The following is a 15,059-nucleotide window of genomic DNA, read 5'->3' on the forward strand; positions in this document are numbered from 1 at the left end:
GAGGCGTGTCCGAGGCGGGTCCGTGCGGCGGAAGTGGCGCCGGGATTCAAAGCTCCGGTGGCGGCGGAAGCGGCGGTTGGTGCGGCCTGAGGGGGCTCGGCGGGGCTCGGGGCGCCAGGCTGTGAGGGGCTCGGGGGGTTATGGGGGATGAAGGTGCAGGGCCCCGCGGAGGCGGCTGGGGGGATACGGGAGGATGGGCCCGAGGCCGTGGCGGGTCGGGGTGTGAGGAGTGCCCGGGGTGGATGGGGAGATGAGGGTACGAGGGCACGGGGAGTGCGGCGCGATGAGGTGCTTGCGGAGGGGGCTGGTTGGGGTGGGGGTTACAGGGAGATTTGACCACGAAGGGGGGAGCTGAAGGTGGGGTGCCGTGGGGTTGGATAACTGGGGGGACAGGGTGTGGTGATGGGGGTGTAGGGGGCACTCAGCCACGAAGGGCTGGGGGTACCCAGTCAGTGTGGGGTGCCCGGGAGCTGGAGAACTGGGAGGGCACTGGGGCGAACCGTGGCTGAGGGGAGGTGGGCGCGGGGGGCACGGGATGGGGCAGGGTGCAGGCTGGGATGCCCCGGGAGATACCCTCACCTCTGCTCCCCTTCCCCAGGACCGGGCCCGCGGTGGTGCTGGCATCATGCCCTCCTCGAAGGAGCAGCGCTGGGGGGCCGGGAAGCCCCCGGGGAAGCACCAGGGGAGACCCCGGCAGCACAGCTGGCGGGTGCTGGCCGAGAGGAGCCAGAGCGTGGCCCCCGTGGCCGTCTGGGTGGAGAATGCGCCGGGACAGCCGGAGCAAAGCCCGGCCTTCGTGAGTGCACCGAGGGCACCATCTGCCAGGGCATCTCTGACCCCTCAACGTGCCAGTAAAACCCCAGGGGGGAACAGAGCCAAAAGCGATCTTTTTCACAGCCTGAAGGCAGCCAGGAACGTGTCTCCTAAAAAGAATAATTAGTTTTAATGTGATTTAGTGGGGTCAGAACTGTGATGCCTGTGTAGTCCGGCCTCCCCTTTGCACAAGCCCACAACATCTCTCCAAGTTGATCACCCTCCAAAAAATTGTATTTTTTTGAGGAGAAATGCATCAGTTATAAACATCAGCCAGGTGGGGAACGCTGCCAGTGCTGCTTCTCGCTTTCCCACTCATCCCTAAAGGATGTCAGGGAGTTGAGATTTTATTCTGTGTTGCTGATTAAAAAAAATAATAAATTGAGTGTTTCAGTGTCAGGAGCCAATCCCCACTGTACCCCATTAGAAACATTAAGGAAATCTTCATGGATGCTTATCTCAGGGTTTTCTACTTTGAGGGTTATTCTAAGAGGACTAAAAGTGCATTAAATATTGGATGATGAGTTCAGTCCCCTGTAATTAATGTCTGAACATTACAGAAGCTCCTGTCCTTCTGAGATGATTTATTTCTATATTGTAATTTAAATCCTGAAAGGTTGAGATAATTTATGGAAATCAATCATCTCCATATTCCACAGAACTTCCATCTTGGCACTGTGAAACTTCTGGGGGAGCTAAACTTTTCATAACAGCTTCAGGGGGCCTGGATGCTCCTAGGTCTCCATCGTGTGAGGCTTCCAGAGGTGAATGAAGCTGCCCAGGGTTATCTGAGCTTATTTAATACACTTTTAATTAATACACAGTAATGCCTCGTGCATCAGAGTTGCTGCTGAGGTTGGGCAATGAGTGAGCTGGCACTGGGCTGTTCCCTGGAGCACTGTCTTGGTTTCATCCATAGCATAGTGTGGATTTCTCCCCATCTTGGAGTTTTCTTGGGCTGTGCTGACCCTGCTGTTCCAAGTTCATCTTTGGCCTCGCCCCTTTCCTCCATCCCTTCAGTCTCTGGTTTCTCTTGCTGTGGTGGCAGCCAGGAGAGCAATGCTGTTTTAATTTAAGCCAAGGTGGTGTTGCAGAGTTGCTTGGCAGAATCACAAGGAGAATAAAATGTGATTTTTGGGGTTTTTCAGGTCATTGCTCTTAATCTTTCACTTCAGATGGTAAAGACATTCCGGAGCAGTGCTGTGCTCTGTGAACTGCTTCCCTGATGTGCTTCCAGCCTTGCAGAACGTTAACAGGGTGAGGGGCTGGCCTGTTCCTTTTGGATCCAGGCTTTGGATGTATGAGCATCCTTTCATGGGAGCAGGAGCTGGGAGCTGCTCCATGAGTGTCCTTTTTCTTCCCTGTGTGTTGCAGAGAGGCAAAGGCAGAGGTGTGCATGCTCCGTATCACTAGCCAGACACAATCCAGCCCATAATAACCCAGTGTCCAAGCTGTTACTCCACATATTTTGAAACAAAACATGAAGTTTGCTCTGGGTGCTGCTTGTCTGCCTGGTCACTCCAGGTGTGGGAAAAAGGGATACAGGGATGCAAACTGCTCTGATGCTACAGCGTAATAAAAACCTGATGAACTCTGCTTCCACCTCTCTCAGGCTTCAGCATTCCGGGTGGAGGAGGAGCTGAAGGAGCAGCAGCGGAAGAAGGCAGCCAGCCTGAGGAGATTCCAGGGCGAGGTGAGGCAGCGGGTGAACCGGCAGGTCAGGATGCGCCGGAGGCAGGAGCTGCAGAAGGCCTTTGAAGCAGTAAGTGAGGCTCTGTCAGGAGAAACTCCTCCAAACCCAACATTAATTGGGAAAAATCCAAACGCTGGAGCTTAAGGCAAGGGGTTAATGAGAAAAAGTGAGAAAATCGGAGGTTTCGGACCCTGTGATGGCAAACAGTGTCCAGGCAGGCTGGGTCAATGCCACACTTTGGCTGGTGTTGGAGGTGCTTTGAAGCCTCCACAGGGAAAGGTTGCTGGGTCCCTCAGGCAACAGCAGAACAGAGTCCTGAAGCTCTCTGCGGAATTGCCTGGAGTTAAAAAAACAGCCAGGCAGGAGCTGGGAGTGATGTGGATGTCTCCTGGCTGCATTTGTCTCCTGACAGCTTTTCTGCTGTCTCTTTTCCCATTCCTTTTCCAGAGCAGCCAAGTAGTTTTCAAGCAACGCTTTCCCTCTGTCTCCACATTCCCTTTTCCCCCATGGGCTTGTTTTGGATTATCCCGTGAATATATTTAATCCTTTCTACTCTCAAACAAGTGCTGGGGAGACTTGCCAGGATCTGACTGTGGCAGAAAAGAGAATGCACTGAGATGTCACCAGCTTTGGCCACCCTTGGGCTGTTTGGGCTGTTTCCATGGCTGACTAGGGATGTCCTCATGTAACTCTGCCAGCTCCAAGTGGGAAGCCCGCAAATACCCTCAGCCCCAAAGAGCCTGATGGTTCTTTGTATTCTCTCAGCACGGAGAGCCAAAACCTCCCTCCCAAGATATTTCACCCAAGGGTGGTGAAATGTTACCACTGTTGACATCTTGCCGGGTCATGGTTGGAGATCCCACATGGCTTTTTCCTGGCAGGCAGAGAGGGAGAGCTGCGTTGCTGTGCAGTACTCGACCCCCTGGAAGAACACGTGCCTGTTCCAGAGTCTCCCTGCTCCCACCATCATTCCAGCCCAGCTGGAAGAGAAGCATGGTGAGCCATTCCAGCAACAAGCTGCCGAGGTGAGCCGTGCCCCTCCTGCCTTTCCATCGCTGCTTCGGCATTTTGGATCCTCAGCGTTTGAAATGAGGAACTGGCAATGTTTGCTTTTTTCTTCTACAGCACATCCCAAATATTTGGGTCTAGATATTGAGTGAAATGTTAGCTCGCGTTGTCACCCTGAATGTTGTGCTGCTCCCAAGAGCATCCAGCTGCGTGGCTCGTGCAGGATGCTGTCGCTGAAGTGGTCTGGCTGCTCGCAGGCGCGGTGTTTTCCCAGCCGTGTCCTGGCGCAGAGGTGGCACTAGGTGGTGCCAGCTCATTGCAGCTTGTCTCGTGCAGACCAAAATCTGGGAAAACCTGCCTTCAGGACTGTTTAAGCTTTTTATTATTTTTTTTAATAGTGATATTTATGGTGCATTTGGTGATTTAGAAAGCCTGTGTGCTCGCCTAGGAGCTGGAGTTATTCCAGTTGAAGTACCTTGGGCTGGAAAATCACTTCTGGGTAGATGCCAAGCAGGAAAATTTGGGATCTGGCATCTCAGCAACATTTTTTGGGAGCAGATGAGTTGCCTGGATCAGGGTTTCAGTACCACGGGGCAGCTCTGAAAGACCCCTGGCTGATTGTGTGTTGGGTCGTGCTGCCTTGGTGGAGCTCCTTGGCTGGAGCAGACTGATTGAGAGATCTCTCCGTGCAGCTGAACTTGTCCTGTCTTTTCTTTGCCTTCCCTCTGGGCACAGCTCAGCAGGGCTGTGAAGCAGGTTCGGCGCAGGCTGGCGTCCCGCAGGACCAGAGCTGTGTTCCCCGGCGCCTGGAGACTGGAGGTGAGCCAGGGCTGCCTGGGGTGAGGGCAGAGAAACCACCCTGCAAACTGCTGAAGGTTTGGCTCTAATATTAGCAAATCCAAAGCATAATTCAGGAAGTTTCCCCAGCAGGAATGAAATAAATTGTGCTTTCCTGACTCACCTCAAGGGTAACCCATTTCGGAGAAGGCAGCAGGATAAAGTGTGTGAAAACATCTCTGAGATGAACTCAAGAATGCAAAAAAGACTTTTAAAGGTTGAGATTGTGATCTGGGTATCTGGGAGGAATGTGATGACCAGCCCTCCCTTCAGGTGCCTTTATTTCTTCAAACCTCAACAACTCTTTCCATTGCTTCAATCCCTTGTTTTGTGTGGGTGGCAAAGATCTGGAGGGTTTTCCTTACCTGGGGCTGGCTTCTGCTATGAATGGTTGGCAGGCAGCTGCTTCCCTTAAATCAGTGCATGGAAGGACGTCAGTCCCACCTTTTGCTCTGCTGAATTTCATTCTGATTTTGCTCCTCCAGTTCTCAAGAACACCTTTGTGTTGTAGCTATTATCCCAGTCTCTATGCCAAGACCTTTCTTAAACTGACGTCCTTTAGAGAACACCAGCAGCAACCCAGCCTGGTGTTTTGTCTTACTGCCTCTGCAGCCAGTTTCCTGCCCATCCTGTACATCTTCATTCCCTTCTCTTTTTCAGGTTCACCAAAGGTGAAGTAGATCTTGGCTGATTATCTAGAAACTACCCTTTATAGAAGGGCTGGTCTGGCTCTTCCTTTTCTGTGTACTCTTGGATTTCTGATGAAGTCAGTCAGCTCTGCAAGTAGGACTCAGAGAAACACAATAATTATGGGTTCAAAAACCTCGTTACCTGTTCCCAGTACCAAACACCCCTCTTGTTTGAGCCCTCAGTGCATTCAGTGAGATGGGCTGATTTATGACCTCACATAAATAATGGAGCCACTGCCCAGGTGAGGCAGAGGCTTACAGGAGATATGTGGGAGTCCTGGGCAAGTCATCCACAGCAGTGAGAAACACTGGGAGGGGTTTGGGGCCATCCTCCCACCCCAGCCTCACTGCAGCTACAGTTAATCTGCATAAGGAAGTTTAACAGCTTCCCTGGGTGATTTATTCTGGGACGAATATATTGATTTATTGCATTGCCCTGTTTTATTACTCCATGATATATGAGGAGAAAAAAGCTCCAATATTAATCTGAATCTCTCCCTGTATGAAGATTTGGCATGTTCCCAGGCTGGCAGGACAGCAGCGTGTTCCCTTCTCTTCAGGTACAAAAGGCTGCCACAGACATAACCATGGACTTAACCCCCTTGGTAGTGCTGCCTCTGCTTTTGTGCTCCCTGGATTTCCTTGTGCTGTGTATTCCAGCCTATTTCTTTGGTTTGAACCCACGGGTTTTTCACCCAGTACTTCCACAGTGCAAGTGGGGTCAGTAGCTTAATCAAGATGCTTCTTTCTTCCTTCATCCAGGCTGATAATGAAATCAAAAGAGCAGAGCCCACCTGGTTCTTACCCTATTTCTGTGCAGTGAACTCCTGAGACCAAATCTGGGCCATGTTTTTAATCAGTTTTGCACATCCCACATCAGACTTCCATCTAACAGGTTTTGCTTTACCCCAGACTTGAATTAGGCCACGTCAAGAGCTCAGCTGAACCCCAGAGTCTTCAGCTGCTCTTTGCCTGAGGCCTCTTCCTTCTGTTGTAGGAGACATTCATCTTGGGCTGACCTGACTCGCTCTTGACAAATTTATGCTGGTTGCTGCTTATCTTGTTTTCTCGTGGCTTACAGGCAGTTTGCAAGGTGATTTCCTCTTGTTTTTTCAAAAGTCACAGTTAAGCTCTTGAGGCTAAAATCTTCTATTTGGTATTTCCTTTCCCCCTTCTTTAAATAAAGAAAGACACTCCTTGTGCCCTTTTCTGATAATCTGGACCTCCATAGGTTTCAGGGAGCTGTTTGCACCTTAGCTGCTGCTCCTGGCAGCTGCCCAGGGCAGGTCCATCCCCCTTAAAAACCTCAGCTTCTAGGAATAGCCTGACTTTTTCTTCCCAGTAATAGTACCAGCGTCTCTCTCCCTGCTGCTGCTAGCTCAAAGCAAGCCTTTGGCTGAAATAGTTTTTTTTTCTTTCAGTCCTGTTTTCTGCATTTTTCTTCTTTTTCCTTTTTCCCTGTAAAGTGTTGCGTTTCCCACAATCAATAATTAATGTTCCTAAAATTGTTGCTCTCTCTCTCCCCTCAAGATTTCTTTTGAGGTCAAAAGCATCCAAAGAGTTAATTGCCTGCTTTCCCAAGCAGATACCGAAATGGTAATTGCCTGGAAATGACCTGTCCGGGGTTCCAGCTCATCCTGTTCCCTGAGTCTTTGTCTTCAGGGTTTGGTGGAACTGCTGTAGCTCCCCAGCATGGCAGCACCCAAATTCCTTTCCCCAAGGTCTCATTCCACAAAGTTGGTGGTGTTTTTCCACAGTTTCGCATCTTTCTACCTTCAGTGCTCCAGAGCAACCTTCCAAAGCAGTAACCCTTCCCCTCTATTCCCTTATCCTCACCGAAGCAGCTATTCTGTCATGTCTGTCATAATGGGGTTGATGGAGTAATTCCTGTGCTTATCAAATAATTCCATGTTCAGACTGACTCCAGGCTGTTCTCTGTCCTTCCCAAACAGCAGCAGAGCCATATCAAGGAGTTCTTGGCATGGTCTGTTCTCCTATGGATCCATCCTTTCCCTCTGTCAGCAGTCCTGCTCTTCCTTTCCCACCATGCTGAAGAAAAAAAAAAAAAAAAGCAAGGGAAAAAAATTTATCCTGGCTTCAAGCTTGCTTCTGGCATTTTGATTCTTTAGTTTGTAGGAAACAATCTGTTGCCTCTCAAAATATTGTGGATTGCCACTGGGGAGCCTGCCCACTTCCCATCTGAAGGAGTGCGCTCTGCACTCGGGTATCGCTCAGAGATCCCAGCTCCTTGCCACTGTGAAACAGTGCCTGGAGAGGTTTTTGCCTTGCCTCCCCTTCACCCCACACGTCTGTCCCTCTGCTTCTGCAGTTGGGAAGAGCGTAGTCGCAGTCACCCTGCTACATTCCTGTTTGCCAGCTCTGGTGCCCCATGGTGCTGCTGAACACATGCCGCTGCCAGATCACATCCAAGTGACAGCACACACAGCCTCATGTTAAAGCTGCTCTGAGGGTGTTCAGCTTTCCCTTGGCACCAAAGCAGCCAGATTTCAATTCCATGTTTACACCCATGTCCTCCCTTCTCCAGAAACCAGAGCCTTGCCTGGCAGCTGCAGTGCCCATGGACAAGAGTGAGGAGCTGCTGCTGGTGGGACACCATGATCTGCCTGCTGAGCTGCTGAAGCAGGGCACGGCCACACATGGCACTGGGCGGGATGATGACTTCTACGTCAAAATTGAATTTAAAAAAGTAAGACTCATTCAAAGTTGGTCTTAAGAGGTTCAGATCGTTATATTTATTTTGGTGTCTGGAAGAGGCTGCTCTTGAAGTTGCTCCCTCAGGCTGGCTTAACTCTTAAGCCTACAGTCCTCCTAGCGGGCTCGGGGGCAGTATTGGAGCTCAGTGAGATTGATGCTGCCATTCCCTGCTTTCAGGTACAGTTGTAGCCTTGAAGGGTTTGATTCCTGCCTGCTTGTGATGCTGGTTGGCAGCTGCCCAGAGGAAAGCTGAAACTGAGGGAGTGCAGTCACATCATACCCAGAGCCATACTCAGACCACACCAAAAGACCTGAGGGTGGAAGAGATCAAATCAGTCAGAAACCTGGAAAAGGGGAAAAAAAAAAGCTTTGTATCAGAGGTGGCTGTGGCAATCCCAGTGCCTGGGGGTGGCAGGCGCTGCCCAGGAGGGGTTGATGTACTTATCCTTTCTCTTTTGTTTTCAGGCAGTTTTTTTGAGCATCTGGGAGGTGAAAACGGTTAATCCAAATTACCTGGGGTGGTTGGCAAAGGCTTTATGGCTGTGGTAGTGTGTGCCCAACCTTGCCTGGGGATTAGTCCAGCTTGGAGCAGAAATACTGGCTGGGCAGATAAGTGAGCAGGGGAGACAGGGGAAGTTTATGATGAGGTTCACACAGAGGTTTTGGGAGCTGTTGGCTGTGGAATTCCCCTTACACTTAGTTATTTGTTTCACACTTCACAAAGTTCATAATAGAAGTTTGGTATGGGGAAATGTGCATCTGTATTTAAAGTAAACCAGAACCCACTTCCAAGGATATCTTTAGAGGTGTTTTGACAAAGCTTTGGTGCTCAGACTCCTATGTCAAGATGTGGCACATCTCTTCTGTTCATGGCCAACTTGTACCCCAGATAAAACCCATTTCACAGGTGGGTCATCCCAGTGAGGTCTGTAGGGATCACACAGAGGCCCTGCCTCCAGTGAAGTGCATGTTGCTGGGGGAAGATGGGGAACTTAACTGCAGCCATGCTGATGCTGCTCCCTTCCATTGTCTCTCAGGTCTGTGATGGGTTGGTGAAGGACTCGAGCCTGCCTGAGCCTCCTGGGAGGCCACACACTGAATACCAGCCTCCCATCAAACTCTGGGCTGGCGTTGACCAAGAGGAAACCAGGAAGCAGGTCTGTCCAGGGGAGCCAAGCCCTTGTGGTTTTGTTTGAAAGGGATTGGGTGTTGGGAATGCTGTTGGCTCAAATAAGAAGCCTCAGAGGAGCTTTGATTTGTGAAACCCCTACTGGGTTTAGTTTGTCAGCTTCGATGGTGTCTCAGCTCTGGGGCAAAGCTACCAGGTTATTTTTTAAAATCTGTCGTGACTAAGTGCAACTGTTACCTACTCCTCCTACAAAATCTGGGATCTCGATAATACCAAAAGTTTGAAGGAGAAACAGGCTCCATTCATTCTACCTGGCAAAACCAAAGGGCGCTTGCTGTAGTTGTAGGGAACCCAAGAAGCTGCCAAAAATGCTTAAAAAAAAACCTAAAAGAAAGAAAGAACAAAGCCAACTTATCTTGTTTAGATACAAGGCTGGAATATAAAGGTTCCTCTGATTTTGGGGATAGCCTCAAGCCCAGCCTGTAGGCCTGATGCCGAGTGGATGATGCCACAGTGAGGGCTTCCAGCCTGTGTCTGGGACAGTTTGGCTCGTGCTTATCTGGGTGATACAGAGTGATGATGTTTGTCTTGGATGCCTAAAGCCAATGACTTTTATTTTCCTGCTTCCTCCTGCCATGAAGAGGAACATCTCCCTCTCCTATCACCTTTTTTGCAGCTTGCAACATGAAACTGAACAATTTGCATGCTTTTCGTTCCTTAAAAGTGTCTTTCAACCAACTGATCCCAAATATGGTTGTGGTTTCTCGACAGTGTGACAACAGCTGGGGCTTCTCAGGCTGCTCCTTCTAACCCTGCCTTTCCCTTTCCCCTTGCTTTTTATCTCTTTGGCTCTGATCCATCCAAGATAACTGGTTTTGCAGCACTCTCCTCTGCCTGGGTTTTTTCCATCCGGTTTTCTTCACTGGCAGCCTGGTGATCTCTCCTTGTCCTCCTCTATCTCCAGCTGTGCTGGGCTCTTTCCACTGAGTGAGGTGGACAAACTCAGCCCAAAGGTTTTGGCATTCATGAGGAAAAAAATCTATGCATTAAACTTTTGGGAGTCATGGAGCTCAAACTATCTTTGTACCCCACAGCAGGAGGGCTTTTGATGTGAGCTTTAGCCAGGAGGTTTCCCTGCCCTTGCAGCATCAGTGGGATCAGCCAAAGCCCAGACACTAAACCCTGAGTATCCATATGGGAGTTCTTCCCTGCAGGGCCCCTGGATTTGTCTCAGCAGTGGTTTTGCCACCTCTGTGGCTCTCCTGCATATAGAGAGTCCAGCTTGGTGGCATACATTCATCTTTTGGAGGAGGTACAGGATTCCAGTGAGCTGCAGGGGAGCACCAGTGTCCAGGTGGATCCAAATTCAAGCGGGCTGAAGTTGGAATTGACTCTTTTCCTCTCAGCAAAGTGAGAGTTTCGGAGTTTGCCAGGTGGCAGAGCTTCCATCTGTAGGAAGTTTCAGTGGTGGGATGCTGGTGCAAAGCTCTCCAATGCTTTGAGATGACTTGGTCTTTCCTACCTCAGTGCCACCTCTCCAGTTTCCCAGTCCTGGGTCATGTGCACTTGGAGATGTTTGAGGGTCTTTTAGGGAAAGAGCAAGATTCCATCCTCTAGAAATTAAGCTGAACACTGATACTGCTCGATATTTATCCCAGACATCCTTCCCAAATGTCCTTCTGTTCTTCTCCGAAGCGGCAGAGCGAATTCCTGCGGTGCCGGCGCCTCTTCATGGCCGTGGAACGGGAGCGAGTGAGGGAACAGCAGCGGCAGCGAGAGAGGCAGCAGAGAGTTGCCCAGTGAGTCTGTGCAGCTGGTGGGGTCACCTCCTCCATCAGGACAGGGTCCTTCAGAAGGTTGAAAAAGTCTTACGAGCTTGTCTGGTGTAAACCAGGCACTGACCTGTAAACCCCCCTGGGGTGGGATTCACACAACCAGCCCCTCAAGAGGGACCCTTGGGCCATGTTGAGTCCTTTAGCACTTCTCTATCTGGTTTTCAAGTCCCTGTGCAGCTTGTTTAGGAGTTGGGAGCCAAAACATGGGGCTGGGAGAGGTGCAACTTCCCAAACCATGACTCTGGGAACCCAAGCCTGTGTTTAGAAACTTTGGGGGGAGGTCACGTTATTATGGTTAAGCTGTGATTATCCCTGGCATTTTTAGTATCAAACCCTTCACCCTCACAGTCATAAAAACTTATACAGTGTAATAAAATGATTTCTAGGCATTTGTTCCAGAGTTGAACACTTGGTATCTATGTGAAAGTATCACTTGTGCTGGGGGTTTCTCAGCTTCTCCCGTGAAGGGGTTCATTAAGGAGGAGCTCTGCAAATTCACAGCAAAATAGGAAAGATCCTCTCATTTTTGTTTTTTCCCCTGGTTTTGAAAGAACTGACCTAAATCTGACCATCCTGGCTCTTCCATGATCAGGCTTTGGGGGAGCAGGACAGGCACCCCAGGGCAGGATTTTCATGGGCATTTTTCTGGGAAAAACTGCTCCTCCAGCCACATCCTGACATTCCAATGGCACTTGGGAGCTTTGGAGAGCTTGTCCTACCCTGGGAATGCTGGCAAGGCTCCAGGGACTTCCTAGTTAGTGTGATACCTTTTTATTATTTTTTTCCCTTGGAGTGTGTGCAGAGGAGAGCTGGGTGAGCTCTTCTAAAGAGAATTGCGGGGTGTAAAGCTGCGAGTTGGCCTTGGGCTCAGTTTCTGGAGCAGATTTATGGTGCTGTACTTAAGGTTCTACATTTCATGTAAAAAACATTGCCAAGTTTATAACTCAACCAGAGAAGTTTGACTTCAGCACTTTCCTTCTGGATGTAAAGATTTGACCCCCTACATGAAGTAAGGTCTGAAATGTCCCGTGGCACTGCCTTCCCCTGGCTTCTTCCCAGCCTTGATTATGGTTTAAATGCCCCCTGGCAAGGAGTGGCCTGGGACACATTGTTGCATTTGGGAATAAAATGTCAGCTACATTGGTGTAAAGTCTTTGTGCTTTGCAATTGCTGCTGCTGCTTGGTGGGAATTACACAACCCAGGTCGCACTGAAGGGCTGGAGGGCTGTGTAGGTGCAAGGGAGATTGAGGAAATAGAGGAAAACTTGGTTAAAAGTACATCTTAAATCCTGTTTTGGAGTAAAGTTGGGATCCTTGGAGTGTCTGTGCTGTATCCAGCCCTGTCACGCTTCCCTGTCCTGGAAGCTGCTTACAGAAGGATCCAAGCTGCCTCAGAAGCAATGGGAAGCTGAGGTGTTGGTCCTTTCTGGTGGGTGTTGAACAGTCCAGCCTACATGCTTGGTTTAAGGACAGAAGTGCAGCTCTGGGGAACTGGAGATGGCAGGAGCACGTGTGGATGTGATGCAGGAAGGAACTAAAAGAGGAGGTCCATGATGGTGAGAAAACAGGCAGGCAGGAAGAGTTTGAGGGCAGGAGAGCATTCACAGGCTGGTGTTGCCATATGGGGGGAAGAATCGAGGCTTGGGAAGCTCTTTTGACCATTTTATGTTTAAAGCAAATATATTTATTTATATTTATTTAATGCTGTGATTAGTACAGAATTCCTTTTGCCTTTGAAAGCAGCTGCATCATCCATATTCCTGTGCCCTGACCTCACAGCTGGGGACCAGCCAGGAATGGAGATTGGGATGGGGAAGCTTGTTCTCTAAGCACGTGTGTTTCTGCAGGATTAAGAAGGAGAAGGAGAATCTGCGCCGGCAAGCGGAGCAGAGGATGCAAGACATGGCTGAGCAGAGAGAACTCTCCCCAGGAGAAGGAACCTGGGAAGCCCTGGCCCAGCTTCAGCTGGAGGAGAGGAGAGTGAGGGACAGAAGGCAGCAGGATAAGGAGCACACAAGGTACAGGCAGTCTGCGCTCCCCGTGCAGAGCCAGGTGTCACTGGCAGAGGTGAATGCTTGATCCCTTGCAGGTATGTGGAAGCTCTGAGAGCCCAGATGAGGGAGAAAATCAAACTCTCTAACATCGACTTGCCCCCGCTCTGTTCCTGTGGGTCCGATTTCTGGGATTCCCACCCGGATACCTGTGCCAATAACTGCGTCTTCTACAAAAACCACAAAGGTAGGAGCGCCTGCTTCCAGAGAGGAGACATCTGGGCCTGATTACACAGGGAGAAATCAAACCAGAATAGGTTTTCCCATGCCCCTGGGCTGCTGTGCAGAGATGCTCCTCCAAATATGCTCTGGAGAGGGCAAGTCAGGGGCTTTGCTGCTTGACCCAGCCTCTGTCCCTTAGGGAGTGTAGTGGCATCCTCAGCAAGGCACCAGCCCCTACAATGTGTTAAATAACACAGCTGTGACACGGCCACGTGTGGCTGGGGACACAACCATGAGGAAAATGCTGCAAAGCATCTCATTAGGAGCACAGAGCCCTCTGCCTTAAATGCTGAATCTTCTGCTGGGAGGATGCCCAAAGGTGTGTGGAAGGGGCCTTCCTTAGGTGATGGAGTGCTCTGACCTTGAGCACAGCTTGGGAATGTAGCTGGCTGGGCAACCGGAAGTCATCCAGGAGGGAAAATGGAGACATTGGGGTTCATAAAATAATCTTTGGCTTGTGTACTGCTTTATAATCGGGAGCGTGCCGAGTGTGCAAACAGGTGTGTGGAAAACTACAGGCATGTCCATTTACCTTAAACCCCAATTGCTGTCTCTCTGCTCTGGTGAAAGGCTAGAGCCAAGCCCAGTTTCGGGCTGTAAGTGCAACTCTGGTGCCCTCACACCGTTTCTGTGTCCCTGTCCTACTCAGCCTACAGCCAGGTGCTGCACTCGGTGATCTCCTCCTGTGCCCATGCAGCCACACGGCCTCTCCGGGACTTGGCTGCTCTCTGTGCCCGCTCGGGGAAGCGTCTGTGACCGAGGCAGCTCCGTATCTCAGCGACTGCTGTGAGTAGGGAGCAGGGCTGTGCCGTGTCCTGCCTGTCCCTCCACACCAGCTGCCAGGACCGTGTCACCTTTGCTCTCCTGGTTTGTGTGCTCCAGTTTGTGCTGTGCCTCTCCCACTCTGCTCCAGGTGTGCAGTTGGGCGATGGTCGAGGTGAAGGAGACGATTGTTCTGTGGGGTTGGTTTATGGCAGGCACTTGCATTCCAGCATTTGACTGTGGAATAAACTGTTTTCAAGGTTTGTTTGTCTCATTTGAAGTGTGAAAGGAGGAGAAATGAGGTGCCAGGGGTCAGTATCTCTTAGGGGAGGATTTCTAACCTTTCCCTACTCCCTTCTCTCCCTTTTCCTAGGGCTTCTGCCAGCCCTTGCCACGTGGATCCCTTTCTAGAACCTCGTTCTTTTCTGTGTGAGGACCTCTTTTCCAGTAACACCAACACAGCTTCCTACCTGACCCATGCTCCCATAGCCTCTACTTTGCTGCAGAAAGGAGCATTTTCCTAGTAAAAAACCCCTGCAGCCCTTTGCAGGTGTGACTGGAGCAAGATGCGTTTTCCCAAAACTGCCTGTGGTGGGGTAACGTGGTCCTGGGCAGAGGTTACTCCATACCCTGTCATTAATATTTACTCCTTGCTGGCTGCCCTCTCCAATATTAACCGTGGCAGGAAGGATGGGTGGCCGAGCGTGCCGGATCATTTCTTTTCCCCGTTCCCATCCCATTGGGCACAAAGCAAACCCACCCCCGGTCCAGAGGTGGCACAGAGCCAGGGCCTGCTCCTCGGTTCCCCCTGGGGAATCATTCACTGAGGGATCCGTGCTGGCTGATGCTGCCGCTTGCGTCACGGGAAGGTGCTGCAGTCCTAATTCAGGGTGTTGGAGTGGGTGCAGAAAGGGCAGGATCTGCCCTGTGATGGGGCAGGGAAGCAAAGGGCTAAAGCTGCAAATGGGTTTTATGTAACTGATTTCACCTCTCGGGCAGATGAGGACAAGCGGTTCTTTGGCAGGACCCCAAGGGCTTGCTCAGGCCCTGGGGACCCGTGTTCCTATCTCTGGAGGGATCCCCAAAGGGGCTGTGGGCTGATTTGGGGCTTAGTTAAAGGAATAAATAAAGCTGCTGCTGCGCCTCATCGTCGATCTGTCCCTAGCAGGATCAACGGGATGCTTTGAAAGGGGTGGGGGGTGAGAGGAGGTCTCCTCAAATCCCTGACAATGACCCCAAAGCATGTCTGGAGTAGTTCAGTGAAGGCTGGTCGAGGGTTGCTGGGAATGGGAGTGGTAAAGTTAA

At 50.6% G+C, this 15,059-nt stretch overlaps 1 protein-coding gene across 1 annotated transcript; it reads left to right on the top strand.

The window, feature by feature from the left end:
* Positions 1 to 53: 53 nt before the first annotated feature.
* On the top strand, positions 54 to 13,953 carry CCDC15 (coiled-coil domain containing 15). The gene is made up of 11 exons (XM_082297049.1): positions 54 to 75; positions 599 to 796; positions 2,426 to 2,575; positions 3,388 to 3,531; positions 4,250 to 4,333; positions 7,586 to 7,747; positions 8,793 to 8,912; positions 10,580 to 10,683; positions 12,567 to 12,737; positions 12,809 to 12,957; positions 13,642 to 13,953. The coding sequence occupies exons 2-11, from the start codon at positions 626 to 628 to the stop codon at positions 13,746 to 13,748; spliced, it is 1,362 nt and encodes a 453-aa protein (XP_082153175.1). The 5' UTR covers positions 54 to 75; positions 599 to 625; the 3' UTR covers positions 13,749 to 13,953.
* Positions 13,954 to 15,059: the final 1,106 nt, after the last annotated feature.

The sequence above is a fragment of the Coloeus monedula genome (genome assembly GCF_965178545.1).
Source record: "Coloeus monedula genome assembly, chromosome: 25".
NCBI classification, from domain to species: domain Eukaryota; kingdom Metazoa; phylum Chordata; class Aves; order Passeriformes; family Corvidae; genus Coloeus; species Coloeus monedula.

Bases quoted from the DNA above. Each gene is read 5' to 3' on its own strand.
- CCDC15 (XM_082297049.1), top strand. From the start codon at position 626: ATGCCCTCCTCGAAGGAGCAGCGCTGGGGGGCCGGGAAGCCCCCGGGG. The intron at 797-2,425 runs GTGAGTGCACCG...CACCTCTCTCAG, and splicing joins CGGAGCAAAGCCCGGCCTTC to GCTTCAGCATTCCGGGTGGA. The intron at 4,334-7,585 runs GTGAGCCAGGGC...TCCCTTCTCCAG, and splicing joins CCGGCGCCTGGAGACTGGAG to AAACCAGAGCCTTGCCTGGC.